At 37.6% G+C, this 25,945-nt stretch overlaps 2 protein-coding genes across 2 annotated transcripts; both read left to right on the forward strand.

The window, feature by feature from the left end:
- The first annotated feature begins 3,771 nt into the window (after window positions 1-3,771).
- LOC121298018 (activating signal cointegrator 1 complex subunit 2 homolog) lies at window positions 3,772-6,200 on the forward strand. The gene is made up of 8 exons (XM_041224760.1): window positions 3,772-3,828; window positions 4,252-4,316; window positions 4,509-4,544; window positions 4,652-4,702; window positions 4,888-5,247; window positions 5,344-5,367; window positions 5,553-5,678; window positions 6,101-6,200. The coding sequence occupies exons 2-8, from the start codon at window positions 4,263-4,265 to the stop codon at window positions 6,182-6,184; spliced, it is 735 nt and encodes a 244-aa protein (XP_041080694.1). The 5' UTR covers window positions 3,772-3,828; window positions 4,252-4,262; the 3' UTR covers window positions 6,185-6,200.
- Window positions 6,201-15,693: 9,493 nt separating this feature from the next.
- On the forward strand, window positions 15,694-17,954 carry LOC121298067 (endo-1,4-beta-xylanase C-like). Its single transcript, XM_041224893.1, has 8 exons — window positions 15,694-15,754; window positions 15,948-16,016; window positions 16,120-16,164; window positions 16,344-16,397; window positions 16,535-16,933; window positions 17,089-17,214; window positions 17,434-17,535; window positions 17,876-17,954. The coding sequence occupies exons 2-8, from the start codon at window positions 15,957-15,959 to the stop codon at window positions 17,909-17,911; spliced, it is 822 nt and encodes a 273-aa protein (XP_041080827.1). The 5' UTR covers window positions 15,694-15,754; window positions 15,948-15,956; the 3' UTR covers window positions 17,912-17,954.
- The last annotated feature ends 7,991 nt before the right edge of the window (window positions 17,955-25,945 follow it).

The raw sequence follows: 25,945 nt of genomic DNA on the forward strand, positions 1-25,945 counted from the left end.
GATAAAGGGAAACGAGTGGAGAGGCCAATATGTGATACAAATCAATTAGAAAGTGTCAAACAACATAAAGCGTGCACTAAATCAATAAAATAACATTATAAAAACAATAAGATACAAGTGTAAAAGAAATGTGAACAGGGCATTCTTCACCCTGTTACACGTGAACAACAAGCAGTCTTCAGTTCAGAATCCCAGTATAACATTAACTAAATTGCTTAACTTTATTTCAATTTTTTTTTTTTTTTTACTCCTTTAACAGATGTTTACATATACAGTAGATGCCAGATCTTTCATTGGTATGACAGAGAAGTGGGAAATACATGAAATATAAACATTTATAATTAAACAGCATGGTGGCAAATTGCACTGTTAAGTTATTTTTCAAATCAATATTCTGTGTTTAAAATATTCATCATTGCATTATATCCTGTCACCAGACTAGGCATTTTAGTAACCGAGGCAGGCAATCATATTTGGTGGTCGTTAAGACTGTTGCTAATGAAATGACACATTCCCTTTTGTAGTACAGAGGCACATGAGATCTTCTGACTATACTGGTGGGGCACTGACAGCTGACAAGTGAAAACACTGAGAACCGCAGAACAAAATTATTACTCGACTGGCAACGCATTTAAGTCATTTTTCCGCACCCCCCATGGCTTTTCGCCCTGGGCGGCTGCCCTGCTCATCCACCCTAGTTAGTGCTTTGCCTGTCGCTAAGGGTGTGGATTCATAGACAGAACTTGTCCCCTCTTACATCCTCCTTCCCTAGAAATAGGTCACTTTACCTTGTTACTTTGGAATTGGTTCAATGGCAGGGAGGAGTGAAACTATCATTCTGCAGTGTACTAATAACCGCATCTGAAAGCCCTAAGGTTGACAGAAGGTCCCGTTCAGGGGTCAGACCCACAGATGGAGTCTGTCCGCTTCTGGGTGCCAGAGGGTGCCTTGCGTCTGACTGAAAGTCTGAAGGCAGTGCTTCAGGTCATCACGCGAGGCAGAGGGGATTGGAAATGTCAGAGTCACCGTGCGAGTAAGGCAGATGCCAGCATCTCGTTCTCTCCCATACCAAAGTACAGGTGGGAAGCATTGAGGCTACCTGCCGAGACGCCCTGCGTTCTTGGTGAGAGCGCTGCAGCAATTCCTCTACCACTGGTCCAAAGGTATGGTCAGGGGAGGTATGAGGCCGCAATCAAAATCACATTATGGTCCTCCTCAGCAATGCTTACAGTCGGTTCAGTAACATCTGGGCTGACCACCAGTGAAGGCGGGGTCAGATCAGGGTCTTACTGAACTGGGGCCAGAGCAAGAGCTTGAGCCTGCTGCCTGGCCAGGGGCTCCCAACGCCGTGTACGGCTCAGCCGTGCTAGCAGGGGACATTGTGCAGAACACGCAAGCATGGAATTTAGCCATGCTTGATGTCTGTATGGCCCCAGGGATGTTGTTTAAAAACCAGAGGGTGTAGACCTGTGTATTGAAGCACTCAGGCACCAAGGACAGAGAAGCACCGAGGACACTGAGTGAGGTAGAATACAGAACTGGGGTGCTAAAGTACCAAAGGACGGACTGTCTAAGCACCGAAGGCGCTGAAGCACTGAGGCACCGAGACACTGAGTGGCGCCTAGCCCTAACCGCTAGTAGTCAACATGACTCAGGGTAGCGCAAAGGCAGTAACAGAAAAAGAAAATAGAGGCTCACACACACAGCAATTGAGCTATGGGAGAACAGCAGTCACCACGCCAGGCGGGTAAGCTGTAAAATTGTGTTATTATTGTTATTGCCAAGCACGCCGAGTAGGAAAGCTTGGTAATAACAAGCCAGCAGATTCAACTCAACAGCACAGCGCAGGTGAGCTGGTCCCGGAGGAAGAATAATGCTTATTTTAATAATGTTATTTTATTTTAGACAGCTGAAGAAAAAGTATGATATAGCTGTACATTTTCTGACACTGTTTGAAATAAATACATTGAATAAAAAGAAAAAACAGCTTACTTGCAACTATGATGATACAATAAACCTGTAGTACTGCCATGAAAGCACAGATTTTTTTTCTTAATTTTAAAATATTGCATTTACTTTCCAGTTGCCCTTTTATCAAGGTCTTTAGAAGTGCCCTCACCCATTTTTCAAGATTTCTTTTTTGCGCACTATTGTTTGATATCGCACTCAGGTAGACAAGATTAATCAATCAATAATTTTTTAATCGATCAAAGCCTACAGGTGTGATTGATCAATTAACCTCTTATTCATCGTTGTGTGTACACACAGTTGTAGTCAAAAGTTTACATACCCCAATGGAAATTTATAATTTCTAGAAATGTCTTGAAAACAAAGAAATTTTGTAGCAAGTTTTGATTTTGTGGATGAGGAAAAAAAGTTACAATAGCTGTCTGTGGCTCCTGAGTGGCGCATCCAGTAAAGGCGCTCTGCGTGGAGTGCAGGACGTGTCCTATAGCCTGGAGATCACAAGTTTGAATCCAGGCTATGTCACAGCCGACCGTGACTGGGAGTTCCCAGGGAGCGGCGCACAATTGGCCGAGCACTGCCCGGGTAGGGAGGGGAATCCACAACTCACCGCGCATCAGCGACCCCTGTGACTGATTGGGTGCCTGTGGTTCTGCAGTGGAGCAACCAGATCTTCGTTGTCCTCTGGCAATATAGGTCTGGTGGCATCGATGTGGATCTGCAGTGCGAAAAATGTCAGACTGGCAGGAGCATGTTACAGAGGATGAGTGACCAGCCACCATTTCCCCAGTCGGCAGGGGGGTTGTGAGCGGTGAGCCGAGGATACAGATATAATTGGGCCCCCGCTCCCCTGCATCGCACAGGCAGGATTCAAACTTGTGATCTCTGGTTGTATGACTCACCCTGCAAGCCATGCCATATATAGTATTTTAGGTGAGCCATTCAGAGAGATGAGAGAGAGAGAGAAGAGAGAGAGAGAGAGAGAGCTAGAGAGATTTTTCCTAGAGAGAGAGAGAGAAATTTCTAGAAATGATAAATTTTCACAGGGGCAGTCCTGTTTTTTGATGCATGGAATGGTTGTTACTCAATGGCTTATATTCCCACATTTTTAAATATACATTGTGTGTAAAAGGTAAGGCTCTATAAACACATTTTCCAGACCGCTTAAGCCTGTAGCTTATGCTTGCCAATCTTTCACCAGTTTTTAAGGGATATTTCATATCATTTTCATTTTCTGAATATTTAGTTACCGGTACTTATATTTGCATTGGAGCAATTAACTATAGCAGGCCATGTTGCTTTCACTATTCAATACTTCTCAATGGTAAACAGCAATTCAAATACTTGGACTAATTATAATACAATAAACGATCAACTCCTGTACGCTTTATTAAATAACAAAACATGATCAGCTGCAGGTTTTTCAGATAAAGCTGGGAAGTCTTTGGGGGAATTTTTTATTCAGGGGTGATTTATTTAATTACTATGTGTAGTACTATAAAATACAGTGAAATGAGTTGTTTAGATCATTAAAATAGATCCCTATATTTGCTTGTGTCACTACTGTAACTGGGTTGTGAAATTTAACATGAATGGTTGTTTTGTTTTCCAGATAGTAACATGTATATCAACTCCAGTAATGAATGTACTTATAATAATATAGTACCCACCCAGCAGACTATGTAGTAATGTGGGGTTTCTGTCACACCTAATGAATACCCAGACACTTCGTAGTACTGATTGGCTGAATTAGATTCAAGAGAAAGTTTAAAATGCTAAAGAACAAAGGAGGTACAGACAACAGAAGAAGATTTTCTGAAGTCAGCCTACAGGTCCAGGCACAAGAGCTTTTGCAGCACACCTGTAAGTCAAATACTGTACTAACGTTTTTAATTTGTTGTCTACAGATGTCTTGTGTTTAGTATTTGTATGGAAATCTATGTATAGGTTCTGGGTACAAACATTTAAAAAAATGACAAAATGCAAAAGTTTTTTTTTTTTTTTTTTGGCTGTTTACAAAATTATTAAAATTATTTTAAAAAATCACTAATTTTAGGACATTTCGGATAAAAGCGCTTTCTTTAGCTGTGTAGAAAAGATAAGTCAACACAGTGCAGTGAATTCTGTGGATGATGTCATGCTTCTGTCAGAATAGAATGTTAATTCCAAGAGGTTCCAAAGTTCCTAATCTGAAGATAAACTTGTGTTCCCTTTGTTTCGGAGCAGGATAACATTGTCTTAAACATGTGCGCTTACTAAATTCAGTTTTGTTTTGTCATTTTTTAGTAAAGTGAACGATGAAGATTGTGATAGTACTAGCCTGTTTTCTAGGCAAACACAATGCTTTCCCAGTAAGTATATGATTCACTTTTGATTATTTCCCATGTTATTAACTGTTTAATTTACAGTAAATTAATATCAGCCTAGTAAAATCAAAATAAGAAAATCCATATACGACACCATGAAATGCTATTTAAAAATGAAGATTCAAAGTCAGAAAATTCCCTTCTTTTAACTATTGTTATTTTTTGTCAAAATTCTAGTTATACCTGAACAACTATGCAAGCAACAGTGTGGAGGTAATCTGTTATGCTCATTTCATCATTTAGATATTATAACATGTCCCATGAAAACTTTTTGCTAATGACATATTTCTTTGTTTATACCTTTGTTTTCATTTTTTCAGTTTTTGGGGTACTCTGGACTTGGCCACAATGTTGTTAGTTACAGACAACAGGTAACATTCTTTTCTTTTAGTCATAAATATTAATCATTCCTTATATTCCATCTGTAACTATCTACAGTCCCAAAAAATCACTTTGCTTAGCTTTAAATAAAATACCAGTTTACTTAAATGTATTTAAAAGTGCCTCAGTTTAAATGTGTAATAATGTGTATTTTTTTTATTGTTTTTTTTGACAGGCATTGCCATATGTCCCCTCTTATGCACCTGTATACCAACAACAACCAGGCCTTAGGGTGACACAGCAGGTTGCTAGGCAACCTTCAATACTCATGCCAGCACACGGACCAATGAATCCTCAAATAGTAATGCCAGTGCAATGGCCGATGGAACCTCCTAGCCTAATGCCAGCGCAAGATCCAATGAATCCTCAAGTGTTTTTCCACAATCTAGGAAACCTACCCCCTCAAGTAGTCCTGACTCCACAGATCAATCTAGTTCCTAATGGACCATCTCAGCAGGATCAAGCACCTCAGTCACCAAATCAGCCTCCTCAAGATCCTCAAATGCAGCCACAACAACCGCGGCTGCCTAACCAGGTACAGTACAGTGCTGGCAACTTTTTAATGAAACAGGACATGAATCTTTTTCCAGTCAGTGGCTTTTCATTCACAAACTTGTTCTTTTTATTTCAGGTGTTGCCTCGACAACATAACCAGGTACACCTTTAATCAACTAAGTCAGGAATTGCTGTCAGTCAATGAGAAATATATTTACATTTTCCATTCCAGATACCTTAATTTCAGGTGCTCAAATACAACCCTTCATTAGTGGCCCCACAACAGACAGGACATGTGATATTATATATGAAAAGTATTACTTTTTTTTTTTTTTTTTCTCACAGGGCTTTCCATATTACTTTGCATATCAATTCCCTCAGCAGCAAAGCCATCTACCAAAACCAACTCAACTGCCAGGGGAGCAGCAGACACAACAACCAACCAATCAGCCAGCCTCCGGGTCATTACAGGTAGATAATAATAGAAATAATAATTGATACAGGCATTTTCCCCAATTACACTCTTCAGAGAGAGAGAGAGAGAGAGAGAGCAGGACAGTACAGGTACAATATTATATAACAGAACAAAAATCAAGTCTTCTATTTTACAGGCTATGGAAGGCAGGGCAGTCTGAGCTGTTCAACATGGGAAAGAGAGGGTTGCCATGCTTTGTAAAATGTATCCGTGGAACCCCTGAGTGTAAATTAATGTAAATTATTTTTAAAGGGTGACAGTAAGGTTCTTATGGAAAACCATACAAGTTTTCTTACAGAGTACTTGCCGTGAGTAATTACAGTAAATCTGTCAGTAAAGACACTGGTATACATACTAAAATTATACAAATAAGTTAATGAAAGTATTATCAAACATTTTGAATGATTCTTTTTTGCAGAAAATATCACCTCTAGAAGGACAGGGCATTCTGTCAGAAGCATCTGTTGCACCAACCACTCCAGCATACTCTGATACCATCTGATACCAATACTGTTACTGACAAGGTACAGATTGAAATGCAATGACTTTTTAAAAACACTTGGTATTGGTGATTATATATATATATATATATATATATATACGTATATAAATTCAATGACAAATAATCCTTACTAAGTTTATTTTAGCATTTTTATGATTCGCAAAGATATCTGAAGGAAGACAAAGTATAAGAACATTATTAAAAGAAAAAAGGTAAGGAAGAGAGAGTATCAGACCATTATTAAAAATTAAATAGTTTGGTTTTAGAATTAAAAATTAGGTTAATGTTGCCGTGGGGCAATTGAACAAATTTAAGTTAAATTCCCACCATAATATTTTATTATTTACTTAGATTAAGTGGTAGTAAATATATTTTAAAAACAAACAAACTGGCATTTCAAAATCACATAAGCCTGATTTTACTTTAGTCAATTTATTTTTTTTTTTTTAATTAAAAACTTGTAACTTGTTCTTTGCTGATATTAATGTTCAGCTTTCATATCAAAACGTGTACTTAATGCCATGTGAGAGCAGGTGCTTATTGTTTCAACCTATCAGCATCAAGCATTTCCCCGCTATAGAGATTATAAATCACATATGAGAAATCAACCAATCAGAGCAGCATTTCCAAACATTCCTATACCTCTTACATTGTGTGTAAAGGTCATCCCGTGCATAGAATTATCAGTATTTTAAAAATAAATGCTCTAAATAAAAACTTATAAAATGGCTTGGATAAATGAAGTGCTGTGATTGGCTTAACAAGATCACATGACTGTGTAGCAGACCAACTTACTTACCTGATCTATTAATATTACTACGCCTTGATCATCTAAACAGTGTTTCTGTAGGTAAAAATGTCAACATAAAACTGAAACAGCATTTAAAACACCCAAAAATCCGTTTTTTTTTTTTTTTTTCATCTCTGTCACTAAGAATTACAGAAAAAATGGCAAATACACTGTGGTATTTAGACAGAGAACAGAACAAAGAAAATCTCTGTTGACACAACCGCTGGGCTTTTAAACAAGGTCGGGCTCGGAATGGAATTCTATCGTGCTCGTCGCGGACGGGAAGGACTGCAGCACTGCGCAAACTGACACAAAGTCGTTTAGTCCGCATATCATCTAATGCTGGTTTACAATCTAGGGAAATTATGACGGTTATCGGCCATCGATGTGATATTATTGGTCAATATATTATTGAAGAAAAAAAAAAAAACACACTAGGAAACGAATCCCTTGATGTCAAGTGCCAGTGCAGTGTTTGGCTGTTCTGTGAATCCTCCATGAGAAATCAATTTACTATAAATGGGACTGTTCAATGTAATGTTTCTGACAAATAAAAAAGTACAAAATATATGTATTCAGGGACTATTTTTTTATCAGTGGAAGGATACATAATACATTTCTAATTTCCTTAAAAAAAGCTAGTTTGTGTAATTATTTAAAAAAAAATATTGCATTTCCTGGGTAGTTGAAGGTACTCAGCCTGCGGTCTCGTGCCTCACAACAACGCACCCAGGGCGTGGGTTATTTCTTACATAGCAAACTGGAAAATCCTGTTATTAACTTCGACCTTTGTTTTAATTTGGATGAATTGGACAGGAGCTTTTCTGAAGAAAATATGACAGAAATTGCAACTAAAAGCAACTAATCAAATCCGAACCATCCATGGAAAAAAGTAATAGTCGTTTTCCTACACTAAAACCTGACATTACTAGAGGGAGTGACAACCAAAAAAAACACAAAATATCAACAAACTGAGTTCAGCAATGTCTGATGACAAAATGTGAAAACATTCTCTTTGGCATCCAGCACTACATTTAAAACAAAGCCGAGCAAGAACAGAACTATCTTAACAGTTAACATGTAACTGTCAATATATCTATCAACAAACAAACCATATTATAACATTTTGTACATGTTATTGTTTGTTTAGCACTTCCCTTTAATAAGCTGCATGTTGGTATTATAGGTGCTGTACAGCATTGTGCAGATATGCCACTGGAACTGGCTCTGCCATTTTGTGCTACTTGTGTTTGCACTTAATAAATGCTCAGTTAGTAGATATTCTATATTTTATGCTGAAACTCCTGCCCAATGTTGTGGGTTTAGATTGAACAAAAGATTGAACAGTAAAAATTAGGTTTATCAGGGTGTCTTAGCAACAAAAAAAAAAATGTTTGCATCATTTTGCTCGGCAGTTCTTCTTTACCTTTGCCCCCCCACTTTTAAACAGTTAGGTGCCCCTGTACAGTAGGTACATTAGAGATATATTCATGCAGCAGGTGACCTAAAAGACTTAGGTCATCAGTAACTAAACAGGAATGTCACTGCTTTTACTGTAATACTGTTTGAGGCTCATCTTAAAAAGCAGCTGCTGAAACTAATTATTAATTATTATTTATTATAAAGTCATATCTAAGAGTAGTTAAGGTGAGATCATATTACTATCTGATGAAAGAAACCCAACACTGGACACCTGCTTCAAACTGCTCTATTTACCTGATTATTTGTTATTGTTTTTAGGCCAATGTCATGAGCTTTTCAGAGCAACATAAGGTGTGAATTGTATGTGATATATACAGTTAACCTTTTCAATGACATGTGTTAGTTTTTTAATGTTCATATACATTTTTTTTTATACCACATGTTACCATATTTGTAAAATGATATAAAAAAAAAAGTATTTGTGCACATTTTAAAAATTATTATTATTTTTTTTTTGTTTGTTTGTTTTTTTTTGTGTCGTAACTTCTTGAATGATTACTAAACCACGGAACAAGGCTTCAATGTTTCTGTTGAATGACGTTTCTTCAACACAAATATATCTAATTGCACGATCTATTTAAAACACGCCTATTTATACTTTACGTATGTTATTATTTTTATGTTTCAAAATTCTTGGGAATGGTTGTATACTGTATGATATTTCACAAAAGTGTCTTGCGTGTGAAACAGGAGTAATACCAAAGTTATGAACACCAGATTTCCAATAGTGCAAATGAGTCTTGTTAAAACAATGGTGGTGTTAAGATCAACCACCATTTAGATCAACTGAATAGAGATCGATTTAAGAAAATACAAGTTTATGTTAAAATAATGAACTGTATATCACATTTAACACAAAGTGTGTGGATCTTTTTGGGAAATGTACTGTAACTCAAAAGGTTTGTTTACCCTAATCAAACACACTCTGGACTAGATTCTCACAGCCTTTTATTCCAAATTGTCATTAGCACAATTTTTTCAGATAATAGAAACACACCCACTAAAGTTACCAACCCAGAAATAAACAACTCTGACATTTAGTTTAGGAGCTTTTTAGGAGTGATTAGCCTAACATTGTTTGTTATGAATTTTAGAAAATGCGAATTGTTTTTTTCTATCTGATTTTTTTTTTTTTTTTACTAGTGACAATTCAGAGTAAACAGCTTTGAGAAATTAGCCCTCTGTTTTAATTTAACACTGATTCTGTTTGTTTTTGCCTAATATAAACATTGTTTAAAATATATGTGTATTTGTCAATAATAAAATCAATATAATTAAATTTGCTTGGCAAATGTAAACTTTTTTCCTACCTTAAATGTGTACAAACTGTAATGAACTGTTTGCAGTACTGTGTATTCTCCAGCAAGCCTGTATCAGAGACAGGGAACTAGGCTGGAACTAGGGGTGTGGCTTTGCCGGTCTTCCATAATATACAGGAGTTACAGTTTTGTTCAGTGACTTTCAGCACAGTTTTGTTGCTGTTGGTAGGCTATAGGCTAACTTACTTTTACAGTCTCAAGATGAAAATTAAATGAATAACACATTCTGACAAATTTTATTTATAAGGGGGTGTGGCAAAGTGGTGAATACGTGCAGGTGAGTGCAGTGCAGAGTGGATAAATGACACAGACGATGATATACAGGTGCAAGGGTGTTTATTAAATTAATTCAATGTCCAGAGCCTTATAGCAAACCTGCAAATAATAATAATGCTGGAAGTGGTACAGCGGCATGTATCACTTCTAATTTATAATACCACGGGTTTGACCTGTAACCCAAAGTCCAGTTCTTTCACCCACACAAAACACAAAACACAGACACAATTCCGACAGTGCAAAGAGAAGGTTCCTGTAGTGGAAAGGTGAGTGGTGATATCCGGGTTTTACACTGGCCTGCGGCTGCAGCTCCGGATCGTGCGCAGTACTCTTAGTGAAAACAACACAAGACAAACAGTGTTAATACATAAACAAGCAGGACACTCGCGGTTTCGGTATACAAACGGGCTCCTTATGGGTTATTTAGTGTAACCATCTGCAAAGGAACAGATCACAAACCCACGCCCCCCTATTTATACCCTCGCCCATGACCCCTAGGTTAACGAGTGCATTCACTCCTCCAATCCTCAGATGCTACGCCGTTTACCGTCCGGGTCAGTGAGCTTGGGTGCCGTAGCTCCGCCCCTTTCCTAAATGGCCGACTTCCACCTACCTTTCGGAATAAATTGTCTTGCCATTTGTTTAAGGTTACTCTGTTCCTTCTTTCTAGTGCCCTCACCGGTCGGGAAGGAGATCTAACACCAAGAGTCATTCGATCTCTGTCACAGCGGGGGGGGGCAAAAAATTGATACTGCGGGTTGTAATGTTTTTTTCATAATCCATTCTATTATGTCGCCATTCTGTAAACAGGTATTTTACTGAAGTTGTGCCATACCCACACGACATGTGCATACATTTCATAATCTAGGTGTTAATGGTCATTCATTTTCAATGTAAAGCAGTACGGTTGTACAAAGGTTAAAATGTGTGGTGTATTGTAGCAACAGAAAATTAGCATTGTTGCTGAGAGAACATAATCTGGATAAATTATCTTTCTCCTGACAAATGTTCCAGACTAAAATTTGAAAAATGTATTCGAGTGATTTTAAAACAATAAGATTATATTGTTTTAAATATATTGCTGTGATAAAGACAACAAGGGATAGAGCAAAGGTAATGTCTTTCTTGTAAGCACTGCAGGGTGCTCTGTAACACTTTAATATTGTAGCGTTTGCGGGAAATGAAGGCAGGCTCATACAGGTATTTCAGGTTCTCGAATGTAGCGGTTTATTAAGCTGGGACTCTACACTTCACAGGCAAAGTGTGCTGCTTTACCAGCCAGTGGTACAGCTACAGCTGAGCAGCGTAGTGCTACTCAGACTGAAAAGTAATAAAATAAAAGAAAGTTCTCAGTCCAACCCAATGTTTTGACCATGTGCTACGCCCAAACTAAGTGCAGCTCCCTCCTTAAAGACCCTTGTACCTGAGGGGACCACCAAAGTCCTGAAGTGACGTGGGGGTCTGCGTTGGCGTTGGGGTCTTGGGAGGGCTCCCTGCATCTGCAGGTGGCAGACTTTTGAGTCCAGGTGAGGGGGGACTGTCAGGCAGGGCCAGGGCTGAAGTGTGACGGAGTAAGACTGTCATGTAAGGGAGAGGCAGGTGCTGCCGTGTCAGGCTCCCATCCTCGGGAGGGAGCAAGCTAATGCCGATGGAGTACCACCCACCATCCTCTGGGCGAAAGCTGGATCCTATAGACAACCTCCCCGATGTACTCCAAGACCTGGCAAGGTCCTAGCCAGTGTCTGGAGGTCAATATGACGCTCCTAATATCCGGTAAAGGACCTTGAATGTTATAGATTAAACTTAAATTTAATCTCTGTTCCAAATCAGTCTGTCGGAAAAAATATGTAAATACAGCATTCATGTATGTATTTTACCATTTTTCTGCTTAAATAAGCCACAAGCGGACATTGATTCAAATCAACGCTTCTGATGTCATCTTGTTCCCGCTCTGAGGAAAGCTAGAAATCGAGTACACACTGAAATTCAGCAGGATCATTGACTCAAGGCACAGAAGAAGGGGAATGGAACACAAAACAAATGAAATATTCACGCACTTTATGCCGTGATCAAACAATTATTCAATAGTGAATAAACAAAATAAATCATAGTAATAATCTAAGTGATACTAAATGACAAACAATATTGTGAACGCGCAAATATAAACACATTAACATAACACTGTTACAAAAACCTTAAATGTTTTTTTGTTTGTTTGTTTTGTTTTTTTATGCAGCCATTTTGTAACAGCAAATGGACCCTCATAAGAGGGCCTCACCAGGCCTTTCTCATGAATGCCTGAGCCGAACAAGGTTGGCCTTACCAGACAGTAAAGACCTCTTTGCTTAATTATTACCTTTACATTCTGGGAACAGCACCGCAATGGGAACAAACTGATCACTTAATTATACCAGTCTTTATGTCGGAAATTAATTGAACAATGAGACACAAACACACAATCCATGATGTGAGAAATGGAGGACACACTTAACTCTCTCTGAAACAGCTGACAAAATGACTCAGGACCTACAAGATTGATTTCGTTAATCAAAATAAGCTTTAAGAAACAGTATAACACAGCATTCCTGTTATGCTAATATACTGCGTCAGTAATTTCAAGGTTGGTTTAAAAGGTGTTTTTGGTACCCATCAGCACAAACAACGCTGCTTCTATCACATAAAACATTTTCTGTGAAATAATGTAACTATTCCACTGAGATTCTGACTGCTGTTAATGTTACACCATCTCCCCCTCACAGTGTTAAGTATCAACCAGACAGACTTATCCCTTGTCCATTAAGTCATTAAATTTAATGCCAGTACTTCATCTGTAATGCTAGTAAATTTGTGCTTGCAAACCAGTATTTACCACACACAGCTGTCAGTCTGGCAAGTTAACTACAAGGAAGGTAAGGGCAGCCACATTTATATCATTTTTCAGAGTCAGAGGTATCACACATGTCCTGTGACTATGATGACTTAGTGAAACGGCCCAACGGCGCAGTGACATCAGCAATAATTATTCTTTCAGGGAGTATTCCTCCAGGTGAGTATTATAGAGGATCAAGTACAGATGATCCACCTCAAACCACCCCTAACCAGTCTAACCACTACAAATTCCAGACAGCCCCATGTGCAGCTTTAATTTTCATTTGTCAGCTAAAATCATTGATTCCATAATTATAAGCCGACAGCTTTTCAAAAGAGTTCCTTTCACAACAGATGTACCACAAAGTCATGTCTTTAAAGCAGTAAGTCCTGGTTCATTTATTTATTTTAAGTTAGCACTACTGTATTTTCAGTGTCCACTCCCTTCATTGTGATAGCGTAGTATAGCTTAGCTTACCTCAAACACAGCTGAAGAAACATCAAATTGTTTTGCAAAAAGCTTCGTAAAATCTTTTTTTGTTCCAAAATGTTTTTACACCTGAAAGATGTCATGTTTTTCACTCAAATACAACAGATTGTTTTCAGCCTTGTTTTCGTTTGTACTGTAGCTACTGCTTGCTCTGTTGGAGGATGGGAGATATAGATTACCAAAACACTGAACCACTATAAACTTGTGCTTACAGTCAGTATCTCTCACAAAAAAAGCTCCATGATTGTCTAGATGACTTTATTACTGTATATCTAATTTACAAAGTCAATCATCCACCCACTCTTTTCACACCTCACGCTGTAATTATATGATGTTTTAAGCAATATCCACAGTTTTGCGATAATATGGACTGCAAGAGTGATTTGGAATGTTTCTGTAATTATAGATATTTAGATCCATTGCCTACATACACTAACAGTTACTCAGTGCTACGTTTCCTTCAATGTCAAGTTTCTTTCTAAACAATCTATGGTTTATTGTATAATGTTGGATAAACAGCTTGGCCTTGTCTTTTCTTGTTCTGTGATAATTACAAATTTAAACATTTAGCGATATGATACAAGTTATTCCAGAAAGAGAGAACATGATTTTCTTAATTCTTAAGAAAACTGCATTAAGCCTACTTTACTTTATACTAAAAGAATGATAAATTGTACTCTATCTGGAAAAAATGCTGCTCTACCAATGCGAATATTGGACAACTTCACATAGAGTCATATTTAAATTGAATCTTAGATTCATTTTGGTTAGGTCAATTAACCTAATAACAAATTAATGTCACCGTGTGTTTAGCCTGTGCCCATGATTTACTATAAAGTAATTAAAAAACCCAGAACTATCTACAATTTCTAATGTAAACTATACAAATAGCAGCAAAAAGAAATATTTAAGATTGTTGCCATTAACAGGAAGTAATTTTTGGACAGTATAGATTAAGACACAGGACACCAACATGCTCCTTCTATTTTGCCATCTCACTTATCACAAAACAATGAAATATTGAGAACCGTAAAATGAATGAAGGACCCTTACATGGTAAAATATAGTACTTTCATAATTTACTGTCAGCATGGTCTAGCAGTGAACTGCCCAGATTTGTGAATTATTAAATTGTGAAATTTCTAGGGAGCAGTGTATTGTGGACAGTATATTGTATGTGCCTTATGCAATATTGCAATTTGCCTCACATTTGCCCAGTTAGAGAAGCCCCAAATCCCTTTGTATTAACTGTGCTGCGGATTCTGCGTCCACCACTCCCCCAAGTTTGGTATCATCTGAAAACTTGACAATCTTGCAATCTTGGTCTGAGTTATTTATATAAATGAGGAACAATAAGGATCCAAGTACAAACCCTTGTTGTACCTCACTAAGTCCATCCCCAAATTTTACACCACATACAATTACTCCCTGCTTTCTGTTTTTTAACTAGTTCTGTATCCAGTTACATGTTCTCCCCTGTATTCCTGCTGATTTTAATTTACGTATACATTTTTCATGTGGGACTTTGTCAGGCTTTTTGAAAATCAAGATAAATTATATCACAGGCATTGCCATAATCTACATCAGCTGTAACATCCTCAAAAAAAAAAAAAAAAACAAGTAGGTTAGTTAAGCAGGACCTCCTTCTTCTTAACCCATGCTGGTTGTCCACTATAATATTGTTGCTGTATAAATGACTGTATTCTGCCTTCTGTTATATGCACAGTATTATACAAAGCTTTACACATTTTTTTCCCCCCAAAAGGAATCAAGTACCAAAAACCTAGATGGGGAATTTCAGAGCTTCAGCACACATTTTACTTGTGTCCTGCCAGTTCTGTAACATTTTCTTAGCAGTTGAATCATTTTTTAAATTATTTTAAAAGTGTATGCTAACACAATTTGTTTTCCAAAGACATGTCCCTATCTGTGAGTAATCTGAATTATTATCATGTCAATCAGAAGACTATCATGTTATAAAAAGCAACTGAATTATATTTTCAAGTTTTGAAATATCTGGAACTAGACTGAATATTTTGAGGATTCTTATTTTTACTTGTGGTTGTATTGTTGTGTTTATTCAGTTACACTGCCCAAAAGGACCAGGATGTAGTTATGTTTTAATAATATTGTTCAAGTGTCTGAATCCACAAGACCCGGCAGGTGGTATAATTTGGGGTTTATGTCGTACCTTATGAATCACATTGTGCTTCTTGGAGCTGATTGGCTGAATAAGGACAGCGTGAAACTTTAAAGAGCGACAGACGTGGAGGAATTTCAGGAGTCACTGCCACGGAGACGGGAAGCCTTGTACCAAGAGTTACATTTGCAGCATACCAACAGAGGTATTTTATTATATAAAAATTATAAGATAGTACACTGAAAATGAAATTTTGTGGAAGAAAAGGTAGGGAAAAGGCAAAAGATACATATTCATTTTGTCCATGGTCAAGCCAGATTTGTACAGTACTATATTCATTTAAACATAAGTTGAAAATAGTAGAAACTATATTAATTATGTATTTATTGAATTTTTAGGGAGTGTTGATGAAGATGAAGACATCAATTATGTTTACCTGCCTTTTGGGTGCATCGTTTGCAGTACCAGTAAGTCAATATAGCGTATTTAGAAATTTGCAAACTACTACAGCAACCTCAATAGAATTGTCTGAGAAGCAGAAATAGTACTGTATATTTCCAATTGTTTCAGGTATATCAGCAACGACATGGATTATCAGCAAGTAACAGCAATGAGGTAAGATTATTTTAGTGGATTTAATCATCAGTTCAAATGTTTGTTTTTTAACATAAATTACAATAGCAATTAACCATTTCCATTAATTATGCTAATTACTAATATTATATTATTAACATTTCTATGTTATGTTTGCGTATTAAATATTCTCTGTACTATGCTTTGTTATCTTTGTTTAGTTCATGCGGTACAATGGAAATGCATACAACGGAGTTGGATATGGGCAACCACAGGTAGATTATTTATTTATGTATTTATTTATTTAATTTATTTTGCTGTGCATATTTAGCTGCAACACTGCTCTTTTTTGAAAATGCGCCATACATAGAATCTTTTTTAATTTCTTATTGTATAACATATTTGTTGACAGGTGCCGTACATGCCTCCCTATGTTTACCAGCAACAGCAGCCTGACATGGGTCTGCCGTCCCAGCTGCCCCTTAACCCTCAGGTAGCTGGAGGAGCCGGACAAGGACCCATGCCACCACAGGGGCCTCAGCCTCCTCAGGTATTCCTGCCACCACAGGGGCGGCAGCCTCCTCAGGTATTTCTGCCACCACAGGGGCCTCAGCCTCCTCAGGTATTCCTGCCACCACAGGGGCCACAGCCTCCTCAGGTCCTGCCGCAGTCCCCACTGCCTCCTCAGGGAAACATGCCTCCCCAGGTTCTCTTTCCACCCTACCAGAAGGACCAGTCACCTAACGCACCACGGCAACCACTCAACCCATGGGACTCTAATGCTCCTCAGCAGCCACAACAGCCCAACCAGGTACCCTATTTCTTTAATCCCGAGATTCTGCCTTCATACTACCCTTCTGTAGTATTCCCTCAACAGGCAAGAGGACAGCTGATACTGCAGATCCATTGTATAAAATTAGAATTTCATATCTGCATCATTGCTGATGTAATCTTTGTCACTTACAGGGCATGCCTTACTACATAGGCTATGGTTACCCACAACCAAACCATCATGCTGTCTGGCAGCCAACACAGGAACAAGCCCAGCAGCATCTGGAGCAGCCAACACAGGCGTCTCAACAGCCAAAGCAGGTAGAGTATAGCAGAAATGTGCTAGACATCGAAAACTGTGTTGTCGATGTGTTTTTTGCCAATTCAAAACATCATCTGAAAAATGCAATGATACAAGTATATTTTCTCTCTGTCTTTATTTTACAATAGAATGATTCACCTTTTAAAGGTGAGGTGTAAAGCTGACAGTAGCCCACATTTTTTTTAAAGAGTTTTTTCTTTATTTATTTTTTTAATTAGGAAAGCACAGGCAAACGGCCTCCCGTATTTGGAACAGAAACTATGCTTCCTACAACTGCTCCTGGACAACTTGAAGGGGATGTCAATGCTGTTACAGAGAAGGTATGCATTCGCATTGTTACTGCTTATTTCAGGTGTTAAGTGGCATGTATAATATAATATGCAGTTATTTATACAATGACCGGATATTGAGTTCACCATTACTAACTGCTTACAGCAAATCAGAAAGAAAATAAACTTTCTGTTATCTTTGTAAACAGAAAAGACCTCTCTCGACCAGCAGGTTCATGGGGTCATCTGTTTCAAATCTATTCATTTCCATATCCTGGGAAACTTTGCTGCCTGTTGATTTACAAAACAATGTCTAGGAATTAAAATATTTGTGTTTAAATCTGCCCTAAATACTGTTATACATTTGTCTTTTCTTTGTTTTGGTTCTTAGACTCAACCTGGTTTTGTACTTCCTTTTGAGCCATAGGTAATGAAATAAAAAAAATACAATATGCGCAAGTAACCTCCAGGTATGAATTGGTGCATTATTATTATTATTATTATTATTATTATTATTATTATTATTATTATTATTATTAGTAGTAGTAGTAGTAGTAGTAGTAGTAGATATCATTTACTTTAATTTCAATTTTGCTACTTTGATAAATGTCCATAAAATAAAAACAGGCTTTAAATATTTATGAAGTTGTTAATATCTATACATGTAGAATGTAATATGTATTTTCTTTTCCATTTCCCAGAACAAAATGCTGCAGATTACTTTCTTCAAAGCAAGCCAATGCTTTTCTTACCTGACCATACATTTTTTACTATCAGTTTTAATATAACAATAATTTTTATATAACTACATGTTTACTATTATGGTATGTAAAAGGGCAAAGAATCTTTCTTTATTTTCAAATAATAATGTTTTTAGAATTCTTTAAAACAGAAACAAAATGATGTATGATTTACACTTATGATTTGTTTAGAAGTTGCTTGAAATGTGAGAACACATGATATAATTGACTTTTTACTATAAAGTGTAATAAACATACTATAAACACACTTGGATTCTATTTTCTATTTTATTATATCGATCTCTGATACTGTATGTACTATTTCTGTCTCCTTTCTGGGAAGTGGATTAAGATAAGGGTTGTGCAAGACTGCATTGTACCTATATATATTTTACAGCAGGTTAATTATGCTGACAGTTAAAACCAGAAAAATTAAGAAAAAAAAAAATCCACTTCACCCTGTCCTTAACGAGGAGCTATGCTAATATTTCAGATGCCACGCATCATAAGAACCATGCAATATATTAAATGTGCATTGCAACTACTTAGTAAGATTGTAAAATTATATTATTCCAGTTTACTTACCTAGTATTGGCCATCCTGATTCTCAACAGGTGTAACTGGTGTGTTTTACTGGTCTCATGGCTTTTTTTTGTGCTTTTATGACAGTTAATTATGGCACACCAGGACCAATGGGCACAGACAAACAGCCAATTATAGGGGAGACACGGACAGCACCACACGCACAGGTTACATTTACACATAGACACAGAGACAGGGTTATACAAGCAAATGGCGGGAAATACAGAGCGGAAAGGGAATACAATACAGTGGGAATTACAGCACGCAAAACACAGTAGGAACACAGAACAAAACATAATTGCACAAATCACTACATTGCTCCCACCTTAGTCTCTTTTTGTTCCCAAAAAGTTCAACAGGGTGCAATGCCCAAGAGTCCAGCTCCACAGTTGGACCTGGTAGACCACCTCGCCCACTCGCTGCAGTATAGTACACGGCCCCACCCAGGGAGCGTCCAGTTTGGGTGATCGTCCCTTCTTTCGATGGGGGCTGTAAACCCACACCAACTCCCCCTGCTCTCCTGCAGGTCATAGTGTCGCCGCTGTCGAAGCTGGTCCCGTGAGCGCTATCCAGGCAGTCTTGCAAGCACTGGATGTATTCCATTCCCAGCGACTCCTTTTTCCCTGGCAGCTGCTCACATGGGATCGCTGCTGGCATCCACAGCTCCCACCCCATCATTAGCAGGGCCTGTGGTGCAAGAAGTGGACTCCAGCAGGATTAGTGGCAAGTGGAGGTTCCAGTACAGTTGGTCATCGCTGGTGGCAATGGCCAGTTGGGTGCAGAGCAAGCAGTTAAAACACTCAACTAAACCATCGCATTCGGGGTGAAGGGGGGTGGGGCGGGTCTTGCCAATCCCCAGTCGTTTGCAGACATCACTGCAGACATGGCGCAGCTGAGAGAAGGCGGCCTTGTGTTCACAAGCCCACTGGAAGGACTGTTGTTTGTCAAGGAGGTGGTGAAGGGGGCTAGTGATAGTGGCCAATCTTTAAACAAACTTCCTTGTACTGCCTGGGGTTGGCCACTGCTGACCTGGTGGCAAAGGAAGGGGGTCTTGTGCCTGAACAGGTGGCTCTTGCCCGGGTGCATTCTCAGCCCAGTGACTTGGATCCTCTGCAGCACCTGTCGCAGGTGGAGCAAGGCCTCTCAGGAGGTCGTTCCATGTACCAGCAGGTCGTCCAGGTACACCACACATACTTGTCTGGGGATGCCATCCAGCAACTTCTCCATCAGCTGCTCGAACATGGCCGGGGCATTGCACAGTCCGAACGGCATGACGTTGAATTGCCTCAGGCCCTGTCCGGTGGATAATGCGATCTTTGTTTTGGCATCAGGGGTGAGCTCCACTTGCCAATAGCCACTCTGCAGGTCTAGGGACCTGAACCAGGAGGATCCAGTGATGAGGTCCAGTGACTCATCGATCCCGGGGTGCGGGTAGGAGTCCTTCCTGGTGACTGCGTTTAATCGGTGGTATTCGACACAGAACCGCAGGCTTCCGTCTTTTTTGTTCACTAGTACCACGGGCGTGGCCCAGGGGCTGTTGGATGGCTCAGTCACCCCGGCTTCTTGCATCTCTCGAATGATATCTGTAGCCGCCTAGCACCTGAACAGGGGCAGCCGTGGGGTGGTTTCCGACTGGTGGGGATTGTCCAGTATCAGTTTGATGTTTGACTATTCCTGCCTGTCCTCCCTCCTCTGGCCTGACCACAAAGAGGTGCTCAAACTCTTGTAGTAAGGCGCAGAGTTGATAGCTCTCTCGTTCCCGGATCGCTACAGTATGTATGTTCAATGAGAGTGACATTCATATCAACTAAAATCTTTTCACATAAAAAAATGTGTTTGTTACACAAATAAAATGCATTTCTTTTTTTTTTAAGTTTGCAATATAAACCCTGTGTGAGAATCAAACCCAAAACATGCTTCCAATGGAGCTTGGAATCAGCATTCCCTCTAAGGCTATAATGCGCAAATTTTTCGCAGTAACTGGCAACAACCTTTGCATCCAGTTTACTAACTTTCGCAAGTTATTATCATAAATATCAACCTCAATAAAGACTTCACCCTATTGAGGTAAACCTATTATTCTGAGACCATTCTTACAAAGCATTAACATAAGCATAGCTGTGGCTGTCTTGCAGCTGATTTCCCTCTGTAAAAATGCACGTCACATTAGTGCAGAGCTCGCTTGGGCACCAGCGAATCTACAGGGTGGGCAAAGCAGTTTATAGAGGCATCTGGCGATTATGCCTTTATAGTCGAGAGTGCTGCTCGGTGCTGCACATGAACTTTACAGATTTGAACTTGTCATATAATTGGAGACTAAAATCAGTGAAGCACAATCTTCCTGCATTATTTAGATGTATAAATACTCTGGTAAACATAAATAATTTGTTTTGTTTTATTTCCCTTTTGAAAAAACAACCATTTCAGAAATCATCTCAAGCATTTTGAAACTGGTAAAAATGTAATCAGCACATTAGTAGAAAATACACATTTAAGTGTATAGTAATTGAAGAAGACATACCATGTCCATTTTTTTTTTTTTGCGAGTTTATTCACCATGTGACTTCACTCCATATCTCTGCTGAAACTCAACATGGCGGCTGTACCAACGAAGAAAAAAAGCAACGTTTCAGTAAGACAGAGCTAAAAGAAATCTGATTATCTATATAAGGATGGTGGCATAGTATTCTTACAGTTTTGCTGTAATTCGTGTGATCATGTATGAGTCAGTACCATTAAATATCATAATGATAGTCGTAAACACGTAGAGAATGAAAGCAAACAAGATGGCAACTATGGCAAAGTACTGCACTCAAGGCGGAGCTTTCCCAAAGTAAGTAAGCTAAATTAGTTGCATATTTCGTTCTTGTTTAGTTTATTTCTTTCAATGCTCTTTGCCTTTAATGAAGCTATAATTAGTCATTTTAAGCCATGGCCATTTCTTAATTGAATTATATTTTCTGACGATGAAGAAATGAGCTCAAAACTATTTTTCTAGCTATACAATCCTTAAAGGAAATTGATCACTTTACTGTGTAAAGGATGTAGACTCTACACTACACACCGCTGGTTTCATAAAGACATTCTGTCTGGAGACACGCCTCTTTAAATCTTGCAAATAACACTGCAGAATTAGGAAATAAACAACTGAGAGGATTAATTAAGCATTTAGATTAAAAGGGGCTCTACTTAAAATTACAATCAGGGAAATACATAGCAGTCAACCTGTTTTAGAGCCAGTCAACATACCTTTATCAGTGTTTCATATTTTATCCTGGTTATTACAATGCCAGTAAAAAGCTAAACTTGATTTGTGGAGCACTGTATATAGGGTTACTCTCACATGACATTGCTGGACTGTTACTAAACTCTTTCATCTGTTTGATTGTAAACTACAAACACCTTTATTTGTAGACTGAACTTAGTGAAAGACTATAAATATGATTCTCACAACTGTGCTGGACATTTGGTTTTTTAAACTGTTGCAATATAATTATTAGGTTTTCCTGCTTATTTTAATTCCAGCAATGAGCTAAGTGATGTCTATAAACATTATGATAGGTTGAAAGTATCATACGGTGCTTTACTTACTATTAAGTTAACAAAGCAAAAAAAAAAAAAAAAAAAGAATTGTGGTAATATTTGTTACATTTACTTATTTTAATTAACAACATTATATTTATGTTCAAATGCCATATTTAATTATTAATATGTTGACAAAGAGTGGGAACAAATGGAATTGGCCATTTTTGAAAAACTGGATTTGGTATTCCCAAGAATGGAACAGTTAGTAGCCTAAAGATGGTTACAACTGAAGGCAGTGCAGACGCCAGTGTACTATGCAGTAGTATAATAGCAATTTGATAAATCAGAGGCAGAGCCACAATAAATGTCTTGTTTAAATTTAGTAAATTGTAAAATTGTTGAGATACTTGTATTGGAATATTGTTTCAAAATTGTATAATGCAACAAACATATATTAAAAGGGTTAATGTGTGGCTGAAGGTTTCTCACTGATAATTTACCCTCTCAGTCAAAAAACGACAAGTTTCTCAGTATCTAAAAATCTTAGAGCGAACGCTGCTTGCAATGCAGACGCCACAGCTTTCACGCCACAAAGTTTGTCCTTCCATTTCACAACATTTGCAAGTACTATAGCAGTGAAGTTACAGTTTTAACAAGTAACGAGACAGTCAAGATTTCACAGCACCAAAATAATAGCCTTACATTGAGTCTTGGCCCTTTCCCAATAATACAGAAATATAAATACATATAAACCTTTCTAACAAACGACTTTCACCAATAAGCAAAACATTTAAGCAATTTGCAGTTACCTGTATAATATATTTCTTAGATTCTTCTCTAATGTTTTGACAGGACCTGTACAAGCCTCCCTATGTATACCAGCAACAGCAGCCTGACATGGGTCTGTCGTCCCACCTGCCCCTTAACCCTCAGGTATCAAGAGGAGCCGGACAAGGACACAAGCCACCACAGGTGCCGCTGCCTCCTCAGGTACTGGTGCAACCACAGTACCCACTCCCCCCCGGAAACATGCCTCCCTAGGCTCTCTTTCCACCCTCCCAGACGGACCAGTCACTGAATACACCTGTTAACTAGCTCATTAGCGTGAGTCATATTTTTGTGGATTACCCAGAATGATTAGCTCAATACAACAATTAATCAGTTTAACAGTAATGTTTTATTAAACTTCAATATCAGCATGATACACAAAAAATGCATTAATGTGCATTATTACTAATTTCGGAGGCCATAGAGTATGCAGTCTTCATTTCTTCTCTTGTCTAACACAGAAGCACTAAATAAGCTTTTCAGTACCTAACCCCAATGTACCTAATACCCAACTCACAATGCATGCATTTGACACACACCCCTGCTAATAAGATATATTACTACAAGAGACACGACACAGGAAGAGTACAAGACACCAAAAGCCTCCATATAATCATACCCAAATAATGAATGCGTCCTTATCAACAACCTTACACTGAGAACTTACAAAATTCAAATAGAAGAAATCGAAAATACACAGACAAAGCATAGCAACTTACAAAAGTGAAAAACATTATACCCTAAAAACATCTTATCTTTAACAGTCCCATCTTTGTCCACTAGATGGCACCACATTTACATACCGGTACATTTACATCTTGGCTGTTTTTCTTCAATTTTTCAAATTGCCTTGTCTTCAAATTTTCGATAAGTATTGTAAATAGCAAATAACGTTTGTCATTGTTAAACCTGTTACAGATTATATGATATCAAATAAATTAATAAATCAGGATGTATTAAAATGATTGTGTTTGGTAGCCCTGTCTGTACCTTTAATTTTGTTTAAACAGTGTTTCTGTTGCCAATAACATGTTGAGATTATTTGTTATCAATAACACAACTTGAGATTATATAAATATATACAGTATGTTAAGCTCTTGCACAAGACGCTGTTACTCCCCTAGGATTTCCCATTGCTCAATATTATAGGGTGAATCCACAAATATTATAGGGTTTTCATCCAAAAATCTAACCTGTTTCTTGCTAAAAAAATTTTAAAAAATAATAATAAGAAATATATATATATATATATATATATTATATATATATTATATATATCTATATATATATATATATTCTTATAATATAACCAGTTGGTCTTCTGGAGGCAAATATGAATGCAATGTATTTGTATGTAACATAGGTGATGCCATAGGGAGTTGTGAATTAAAACAATGATGCAAAATGTGAGGTATGGCTAGAGGAAATACTTGTATTTTTGTATTCCCCTGTAGATGCCACTGAACCCTTAATTTCAAGTGTTGTTGAAGTTTTACTTTCAGTAAAACAAAACTGAAACATTTAGCACATTTTTCATTTGTTTTTATATTTCACAAAAGCAGGCCTCTGAATTTTCAGATTCTGCCAACATGTCGTGGACTATATACGCAGACAGGCAATTCAAGAACACACAGCTAGCAAAACGCACCATACAAAGAAAGCAGTTAATATCATTTATATTATAGAATTAAAAATAGCATGGGTAGATATTTGCGACTATGTGATGAAAGAATGAAATCTCCCACCAACTTTTTATTTATTTATTTAAGTTCAAAGTTGTAAAATACTACATCTTAAGCTTTAGCAAAGTAGCAGAACCTAGTAAAGAATAACACTACATGGGATATTGTAAGAACGTACGCTGCCCTCAACATTAAAGTTTTGCCGAAAGAAACTCAAATAAAATTATTTTCTTCTATTTGAGATTTGATCTGTGTGCGTGTGCATGTGTGTCAGAAGGTAGCGAGTGTGAACAAAAAAATGCTGATTAAGAAGTTAAATGCAAGAGAAGGGAAGGTCTGTTACACTGTCGTTTTTTGTGACAAGAGGTAGGGTGACAAAGGCAAGAGAAACAGAGGCGAAGGAGTACAGGCAGTCAATCAGTTGTATATTTTATACTGGCAAGTGTATTTTTGTAATAATAATAAACAGCAGATATACAAAATGAAGTACAACACATCGAGATTGCTTAAAGGGACATGCAATATAGTACTTAATTGTTTTGGTCTAGTTTTGTAAAATTTAAAAAAAAAAATTACATCATTCCAAAAAAAATAAATAAAGTTAATTGAAGACCAGAGCAAATGAAAATATGAGCAAATAAGAATTGAGTCTCAAGTGTTTGTTTTACAATTTTTAAAGATTAAAAAAAAAAGTTGGATACATTCAATTTAAAGTATTTTACCTTTACATTGTTTGCTGTGGTTCTTTGTCCATGTCATGGATGTTTATATAAGCCATTGCTGTATTTCTCTGCAGATTTAAATTGCCTTTTTTATTCAAAAGTCAAACTTTGTGAAAAAAGCCCTCTCTTGATTTATTGTTTTATTTTTTTCTTTATAAAAATAGGAACAATTAAAAGTAGTAGTTTCTTTATATATTTTGCAGACAAACGAACAAAGAATACTGTGTTAATACACTGGTAATGTTTTACAGATCAGAGGCTATTTCTGAAGCGTCAATTGTGACACTTCATAGTGCTACACAATCTATTGCTAATCGGCGAGGCTATTCATTTGGATAGATTTCAAATCCTTTTAACCGGCATGGGAAAGAAACAAACATTA

The sequence above is a fragment of the Polyodon spathula genome, chromosome 1, assembly GCF_017654505.1.
Source record: "Polyodon spathula isolate WHYD16114869_AA chromosome 1, ASM1765450v1, whole genome shotgun sequence".
In the NCBI taxonomy this organism is placed as follows: Eukaryota; Metazoa; Chordata; class Actinopteri; order Acipenseriformes; family Polyodontidae; genus Polyodon; species Polyodon spathula.

Excerpts from the sequence above, each read along its gene's own strand:
- LOC121298018 (XM_041224760.1), top strand. The coding sequence starts at position 4,263 with ATGAAGATTGTGATAGTACTAGCCTGTTTTCTAGGCAAACACAATGCT. Across the intron at positions 4,317-4,508 it reads GCAAACACAATGCTTTCCCA|TTATACCTGAACAACTATGC; the intron begins GTAAGTATATGA and ends TCAAAATTCTAG. Across the intron at positions 5,368-5,552 it reads TGCCTCGACAACATAACCAG|GGCTTTCCATATTACTTTGC; the intron begins GTACACCTTTAA and ends TTTTTCTCACAG.
- LOC121298067 (XM_041224893.1), top strand. The coding sequence starts at position 15,957 with ATGAAGATGAAGACATCAATTATGTTTACCTGCCTTTTGGGTGCATCG. Across the intron at positions 16,017-16,119 it reads GTGCATCGTTTGCAGTACCA|GTATATCAGCAACGACATGG; the intron begins GTAAGTCAATAT and ends CAATTGTTTCAG. Across the intron at positions 17,536-17,875 it reads TCAATGCTGTTACAGAGAAG|ACTCAACCTGGTTTTGTACT; the intron begins GTATGCATTCGC and ends TTTGGTTCTTAG.